This window comes from Oryzias melastigma, linkage group LG17, assembly GCF_002922805.2.
Source record: "Oryzias melastigma strain HK-1 linkage group LG17, ASM292280v2, whole genome shotgun sequence".
NCBI classification, from domain to species: domain Eukaryota; kingdom Metazoa; phylum Chordata; class Actinopteri; order Beloniformes; family Adrianichthyidae; genus Oryzias; species Oryzias melastigma.
The window spans coordinates 26,468,022-26,476,583 of NC_050528.1; the positions used below are offsets into that span (position 1 = coordinate 26,468,022).

General features: G+C 40.3%; 2 protein-coding genes across 2 annotated transcripts in view; one reads left to right on the forward strand and one right to left on the reverse strand.

Moving 5' to 3' along the window:
- Positions 1-1,095, reverse strand: part of LOC112147751 — a gene marked incomplete at its 5' end in the record, with an annotated part of 7,344 nt that extends 6,249 nt beyond the window's left edge. Inside the window, 1 exon segment of the mRNA XM_036216271.1 lies at positions 6-1,095. Within this exon segment, the coding sequence (XP_036072164.1) occupies positions 6-1,095 (1,090 nt within the window).
- Positions 1-7,716, forward strand: part of abhd8a (abhydrolase domain containing 8a) — a 14,537-nt gene extending 6,821 nt beyond the window's left edge. The window contains exons 2-5 of the mRNA XM_024273380.2: positions 1,822-2,654; positions 2,728-2,898; positions 4,503-4,719; positions 5,913-7,716. Coding sequence (XP_024129148.1) covers positions 1,831-2,654; positions 2,728-2,898; positions 4,503-4,719; positions 5,913-6,125 — 1,425 coding nt within the window. The 5' untranslated portion in view covers positions 1,822-1,830 and the 3' untranslated portion in view covers positions 6,126-7,716. The remainder of the gene's footprint in view (positions 1-1,821; positions 2,655-2,727; positions 2,899-4,502; positions 4,720-5,912) is intronic.
- The last annotated feature ends 846 nt before the right edge of the window (positions 7,717-8,562 follow it).

Here is an 8,562-nt window from a genome sequence, read left to right on the forward strand (position 1 = left end):
TCCACTTTATTCCTTTCTGGAGAAGCATGCTGTTAATCTTTGCTTGGTTCCACCCGTCCACAGCTGTCCTAAGCTCACGTTCTGCTCCTACAAAGTTCGTCCCATTATCTGACCGGATCTCTTTGACTTGACCACGTCTTGTTATGAAACGTCTTAAGGCGTTTATGAACGAGTCAGTATCCAGTGAAGATGCAACTTCAATATGGATTGCACGTAAAGCCATACAGGAAAAGATAACTCCATATCTTTTTACAAGGCTTCTTCGACTTTTTACTTCAAAAGGCCCAAAATAATCAACACCGACGCATGTGAATGGTGGTTCATCAGGTGTAATTCTCTCTTTGGGAAGGTCTGCCATGTGTTGAGACATGGGTTGTGCATTCAGTCGACGACAGAGAACACATTTCCTTAGGATACTTCGTATAGCCGAGCAGGCCCCAGTAATCCAATACTTTTCTCGAAGCTTAGACAGCATGTGGTTTCGACCACCATGTCCGACTTGATGATGAACGTGTTGTAGAATCAGATTTGCGATATGTGAATCCTTAGCCAGTATAGCTGGGTGTTTCGTCTCCAATGGCATAGAAGATCGGCTAAGTCGTCCACCAACACGAAGAATCCCATTTTTTATGAATGGACAGAGTTTGTAGACATGGCTTGATCTTTTCACTTTGGCTCCACTTTGTAAACAGGACAATTCCTCTTCAAACTTTCTTTTTTGGCAATATTTGATTATCTCCTCTTCAGCTTCTTCTACATCTTCCACATTCAGACATCTTTTAACAGGATCTTGTTTAATTAGAGCTTTTTCATTTTTCAGTAGAATTGGTTGTTGTTTTCCATTTGTCATTGTAGGTTTTGTAGTTGAAAGAGCTTTCTTTCGGTGGGATGCCATAATCCATCTTTTAAACTTCAGGAGCCATGCTACAGCAGTTTTTAACTTGGTCCAAGAGGAGAAATGATGAATGATAGTCATCACTGGATCAACTTCTTCACAGGCTTGAAGTGGATTTGCTGTTATATTTCTGACCTCAGGGTCATTCAAGAGCAGCTGGTCAATATTTTCTGGGTTCATGGGCCATTCCCCTTCACATTCAACAATGTATGAGAGAGGGGACACACATTCTGGCAGTTGGGAACGTACCTTGGCATAACATCAACACCCTAACCCGGTACAGGTACAGGTACAGGTACTCTAATCCAAACCCAATACCAATACTCTAACCCTAACCTGATACCGGTACCTTAATCTTAACCTGATACTTGTACCCTAATCCTAATCCATTGCCAGCAAACTAATCCTAACCTGGTACTAGTATCCTAATGCTAACCCATTACCCGTACCCTAATCCTAATCTGGTACCCCCGCCCTCTGATGGAGGGTAGGGTCTGAACGTTTGTCCTCCTAACCCTAACTCCTTTACTGGTACCCTAATCCTAACCTGGTACCGGTTGTTACCGCCTCCTGAGGGTTGGGGATCCATGATTTAATGGGAACAGCCAGCATGTAAATGACAAGTTGGAGACACCCAAAATGTCAAAAGTGACTCGGAGGGGCTCGAACCATACTTCCATATATGGTGATTTAGGAGTGAGAATGTGTAGGAGGGGAAAGTGAAGTTGTCCTGTCCACAGCTCAAACACAAAGTTCTAATGATGTCGCTCTGCAGAAACTGTGTTCTTGAAAACGACAGTTTTCGGTTTGGCTAAAAATGGCATAACCATAATTAAAAGACTGGAGGGGACGCTTAAAGATGCAAAAAAAAAAAAAAAAAAAGTAGAAGCATCTCAGAAAACTGCATGTTTGTGTTGTTGATGCAGGGAGGAACCATGTTGACCAGCATCACCGATGGAATTCTGTGCTGCCTGACGGGGAAGACAGCAAATCTGGTTTTGCCTCTGGAGACGTCCAAACCCTCGGATGGATTCGAGTTTGTGGAGGTGAAGCCGGGGAGGGTCCTGCGAGTGCGGCACATCGTCCCTGAACGCCATCCCCCAGAGAAGCAAGGACCAGGCAAGCAGAGGACGGACGTGGACTGCAATGACAACGACAACGACTTTGCCGAGGACCCTAGCAAAGACTCTGACGTCAGTACCAGCGTCCACTGCAAAAGGAAGATCACCGTTTACCGCGACGGCCAGCTGGTGATCGAGAATCTCGGGGACGTTTTGCACTCTGAGATCTTGCAGTGCCAGGATGGAGACCTGGAGCCCTGCAGCACCGTGGAGGTGGAGCTGGCCGACTACAGAGAAATAGCCTCCTCTCCCGACCCTAACCCCGTTCCACTGCCAGGTCCCGTACCTACGGGGGAACAAAAGCCGGCTCCACCACCTCGCCGCCGTCGCCGCAAGCCTAAGCGCACAGTGGTAATCGACTCAAAGAGGGTGATCTCCAGCTGCAAAGGAACCCATCCAGACGTGGCTCTGTTCTTCGTGCACGGCGTTGGAGGCTCTCTAGACATCTGGAATAGCCAGCTGGACTTCTTCTCTCGTCTGGGCTATGAGGTCATAGCGCCGGACCTGGCAGGGCATGGAGCCAGCACCGCTCCTCAAATCGCAGCTGCCTACACCTTCTACGCCCTGGCAGAAGACCTGCGGGCCATCTTTAAGAGATACGCTCGCAAACGCAACATCCTCATCGGCCACTCTTACGGGTGAGGACTGGAGTTCAGCACATGATCAGAATATGAACCAACCAATTATTTATGCTCTTATTTCCTCTTCCAGAGTGTCCTTCTGCACGTTCCTGGCCCACGAGTATCCTGACCTTGTCCACAAGGTGGTGATGATAAACGGAGGCGGGCCCACCGCTCTGGAGCCCAGCCTCTGTTCCATTTTCCAGCTACCGTCCTGCGTCCTGCACTGTTTGTCCCCGTGCCTGGCCTGGAGTTTCCTGAAGTAAGTTCTCCCGTAAGGCGGCAGACAGCTTACAAAGAAAACACCATGTTATTTATTAATGTGAAATAGTAGAAAAGATGAGTTTGATGTACATTTATCACTTTATTTAGATTATTAAAAATATGTCTGTTATAGATTAGGTCATCTTTATTTTTTTACAGTGTTTAAAGATGTTTTGAGATTGAAAAACCTCTCACTGCACACTATTCTCTGACAGAAATGAACATTTTCATACTTTTTTCTCTTCTTTAAACTATTAAATTGAAACCTTTTTAGAAAAATATGTCCAAAATCATATGAAAACAAAGATCTGCACAAGATCAAAGATTTATGAAGGTTTGGCAAACTGCATGTATCCAAACAGAAAATATAGCAAGGAGGAGGTTGACAAAAGTCTACAGCCAATCGGGGCTCAGAAGACAATACACGGTTAAAAAAAAGAGCATGCAAAATTCCACAAAAAAATTCAGTGAATCACATAGTGACAGTCTTTGTGTAAAACATGAGAAACTCAAGCTGAAGGGTTTTTTTGTCAAAAAGAAATGCAGTTTACTTTGACACAACCATGTTAAAACCTCTTGTTGTGTGATTGCAACATTGCATATATGTGGACCCCTGTGGAGTCAGGAATGTTCTCAAGTCCTCATATTCAAGTCATCTTAAGTCGTGCATCCTGTAGTTAAAACTGACTTTGCATTGTTGCAAAATCTCAGTCTGGGACAATGTTTCCACATTTATGCTCGCAGGGTTTACATTCTCATCAATAGGGGAAATCTGCAAAGTTGGATTACAGATGTATAAGACTGTAAAAGCACTCACTACACACTTAATACACTTTTCTCAGACAAACATTTTTGCATTTTGTTTCTCTTGTTTAAACTTTCAAAATTCAGACCTTAGTAGCAAAATATGTCTAGTTCTCTAGTATGAAAACAAAGATCTGATCGTGATTGAAATGGTCACAGAACGGGCACATGACTGGTTCATACTGCAGCAGGTTTATTAACACAGCTTAAAGTTGACAAATCAGGATCAGACGGACAAAAGTCAGCAACGAGCATGGGAGCATCTGAGAGCAATCAGAGTGGTCAGGGTCCAGGCAAGGGTCGGGGCAAACAAGCAGAGTCAAAGACAAAGCAGAATCGAGTAAACAGGAGATCATGTCAGGATGAAATGCTCAAAAAATTATGAATAATGTAAATAGGAATAATTTTGTGAAAGGGCCTAATCCTGAACCACAGGGTTCTAGTTATACACATGTATGTTTCAGAGGAAAAGCCTTTAATCATGGGATATATATATATATATATATATATAGAAATTTTTATTTATGCCTGCATACATAAAATGTCTTGAATTTTCTAGAATTTATTGTTTTTCACTTTTACTTACCGCTACCTTGGAAAAACTGCTTCATTACGTAGAAATTTCAAATTTACTTCTGTTCCATACATTTTTTGTTATTATTTTTGTACTAAAAGTAATAAATTGCTGCATAATTCTAGTTTATAGGAAATATTAAAAATAGCTTATTATCCTAAATGTCTTTGTTCTCACAATCCCTCCTACATTATGTTCCCCCCTCTCTCTTCTCTGACTTTCAGGGCTGGATTTGCTCGCCAAGGAGCCAAAGAGAAGCAGCTGTTGAAGCAGGGCAACGCCTTCAACGTGTCTCCGTTCGTCCTGCGAGCCATGATGAGCGGTCAGTACTGGCCTGAGGGGGATGAGGTGTACCACGCTGAGCTCACGGTGCCCATCCTGCTGGTCCACGGCATGTGTGACAAGTTTGTGCCGGTGGATGAGGACCAGCGCATGGCCGAGGTACCGGTCCGCCTGTGTGCACACCTCAGCTGACACGAACACGTACAAGCCAAGATCCCAACTGCTTCAACATTTAGTTGCTAAACTTCACAAATAATGTAGCAGTCCTTTTCCGCACATTCTTTCTTTTATTACAAGGTGATTTCTTCCCACAATGCCACACGTTTGCTCTACTTTATGGACCAAATTGGGTCTATAAAGATTTGAAACCCCAAAAAACGAATTGACAAATTCAAGCTGAGACATAAATAGCTAAATAAACCATTTAAGTGTTTGAAACTTTCTTCAATTTTAATATAAACTTAATTGTTTTCAGCTTTCAGTTTTCTGTTTTAAAGTTTCAAATCTCAAAATTACATTTTCAAAACTTTTTTTTTTTCATTTGTAAACCTTTTTTTGGTTTTCAGTCTGAAACTGTCTTGAAGCGTTAAGCTCTGTTGTGGTGCGTGGGGGCTAGAACGGTGTATTTATGCAATAAAACTCTGTTGTTGTTTTTTTTTTTTCAATTGACTTGGAACAACACAAGAATATAATAGTACAGACATTACAGACATGTTCTGACTGTAATTTTCCAAGTTCCCAGAGTCAGTGAATGGACCAGGACCACCTGTCATGGATTTTGATTGGTCCTTCATGTTAGCTCCACCCCCATAAAGTTCAAACCGGAAATTCTCTGATTCGAAACAAACAAACAAAAAAAAAAAAAAGATTTGAAACAAAAAAAATGTTTTGAAACGGAAACCTTGAGTTTTGAAACTTAAAAAACAGAAATTGCGAAGCTGAAAATAGTTACGTTTATATCAGAATTGCAGAAAGTTTCTGACATATTAATTTTTTTTTAGCTTAGCACCAATATTTCAGCTTGAATTTTTTTATTTTTTATTAGGGTTTCAAATCTTTATGGCATCAACTTGGCTCCATACTCATCCAGCGTATTTTCTACGCCTTAAATATTTTAATTTTCTTGCTGCATTTTTTTGTCTGCTCCTGATTCAGAACAAATTAATTAAAGAAATACTAATAAATACAATATTAATACTAATTTTCTTTATATATGTCCTCCATCATGAGACACATGCTAAAATAATATATTAAAAACACTAAAAACCTATTTTTCATCAGAATTGTCCTTTAATTTATATTCAACTGAAATTAAGCTGAAAAATTGTTCTCGTTTGTTGTCTGTTTTCTAGATCCTTCTATTTGCATTCCTCAAAGTCATAGAGGAAGGAAGTCACATGGTCATGATGGAGTGTCCCGACACGGTCAACACGCTCCTCCACGAGTTCTTTCTGTGGGAGCCGGACATGTCCAAAAAGAACAGCGGCAAGGCGGACGCGGAGAAGACCGTGTCCGCCTGCGAGACTTTTAGCACACTGAAGCGCCACAAGTCGGTGGACAAATAACCTCCAAAGATGCTGTCTTCTTTCGTGGCGGCAGAAGCAGGCAGAAGGCCTTTTTTTTCTCGGCAGCGTCGAGGCTGACAGCGAGGACGAGCTCGGTCGCATCTGAAGGATACAGATGACCGCTTGGTGCTGAAAGATTGCGAACAGGAAGAAACTTGTTTGGGGGGATGGAAATTCCTGCTTGACATTTGAACACCAGTTTGTGCTCCATCTTGCGGCGGAAGCAGCTGGGGCTCAGAAACTGCCCTCTTGTGTCTGTGATGAACTACTGCCGCATCATGCAAAATGCAGCCACTTCTTTAAATGATGTCCTCAGCAGATCCAGTTTTTGAGGTGTGTTTTGCTCTGGCCTGGAGGTCAAAGTTCACCATCAGTCAGGATGACATTAAGAATGCTGCTAAAATCTAAGATCTAATATACAACCAATCACATGAGGATTTTAGGATTCAGGCAGAATTAACCACAGCAGTGTACACTAACACAACTCACAAAAACTGCAAACTCCTGTTAACCCAAAGTATTATACATATATATAAACCTTCAATTTCATATCTAAAATAAGCCATCTTTCAGTGTTAAGCACAAATTAATCAGATCATTGCTGCATGAAAATAATGGAGCATCCGTAAAACATTCCTACGAACTGGATGCACCACAAAAAACCTTTCAAATTAATATTATAATTATTATTAAAGGATACTAACAGTACTAAGGCCCTGCATGAGTTCAGAATACACAGATCCATGGTGGTTGTTGCAGGTGGCTGGAGTCAAAGATTTCTGCTTTAATCAACTGACTGTTCCTCTTTCCGTGTTCGTATAATTTTGTGTCAGTCGACAAGCACTGTCACAACGGTCTCCGCTGCTTTGTGCTGCTGTGTCCCCCCGTGCCGGTAAATACGAAGCAACGGTGTGCTCCTCCTCTCTTTCTCGTCCACTGTGTCTATCAGTCTTTGTGTCAGGCTGAAGGAGGTTTTTCTCGGTGGAAGAAATTCATCTGTGGATGCTGATTTGTCTCACAGTGAGACAGCGTGGTTTGAACAAATGCACAGTCGAGGGTGCGCCGTCTGCTCATCGAGCAGAGCGCAGAAATGGGTTGATGGGAGATTGGTTACAGAATAAGGCTTGTGTATTTAATTGGTAGTCGTCTATATATTTATATATAAATATATAGTCGTCTATATATGCATTTAATTGAATATGGATGCAACACGACGGACTTTACTCAACTGGAAGGAAAAATAAAAACTTGGTTGAGCCCCTCCAAATCCTATTTTTCTCTAAGGACTTTTTGACAACCAACAAGTGCTGCTGATGTACCCTTTGGTGTAAAAGGTAAGTCAATCTGTATGGACTACAGGGTGCACATACTTCCTCTTATGCTAAAAAGTGTGCATATTCAAATTGTCGTGAGTGGCGGATCTTTTATTTGTGGTTAAAAAATTGTCTTGATGTGACAGTTGTTCATGTGAATCACAATATATATGCTCTGCCGGAATGTAGATGCATATAAAATCTAATTATTTAACCTATCAAAGCGGTCGGTGGCTGAATGTGCTGGTCCTAAATAAAGCAGATGTTCACCACTGAGACTGGTTTCTGGGTCTGGTTATTTGAGGTATTTGTTGTCCTGAGGAGACTTAAGATTTTAAGATAGAGGTGTAAAATATATATTTAGACATATTAGCAATTATCTAACCATGCTTGACACATATATAAATAATAAACAAGAAACATTTTTTTTTAATTCTTTGTATATTTTTAGTTATTTTTTTATCTCAAAAAGTTTGGCTTTAATCTGATTATTTGATTTATAATTTAAAAAGTACAAATGCAGTAATTACATATTGGTTATTAATCAGTGTCACATAAATATAAAGTCATTGAAACTCTTATTTTTTTCCTCAAACAAATCATTTTTGTTGGCTAAGAAAAAAACGAACTTTTACAATAATTCCTGCAACATGAAAACAGAATATTTGTATATGTGTATAAATGCAAACAATTGTTGCACTGAATTTAAAGATAATTTTATTATTTAGTATATTTTTTTTTGCTTCAGGCTTAAGGGTTTTTCTTCATTGTTACTTGCTCTGGGTGTAACAATTTGTTTCAACAAAGATATGATTCATATCATAATTTGTGGTAACTGATATGACTCATAGCCTATTTTGGTTCATTTTTAGTGATCTGATTTACTGATCTAAACTTGATTTTTAGCCAAAAACGTCCACCAATATGACTCAGAGATAAATATTGAATGGTGCAGGTTAACTTTTCTAGATTCCTTGTATTTCTTGCAAGATAACAAAAAAAAAACTATGCGTAGAAACAAACAAGAATTAACGTCAAATCCATTCACATTTTAGTTTTATAAAATTGAGTTCACCGTTGTTTTTCCACATTAAAATAATACAAACATTAGAAAATTCTACCAC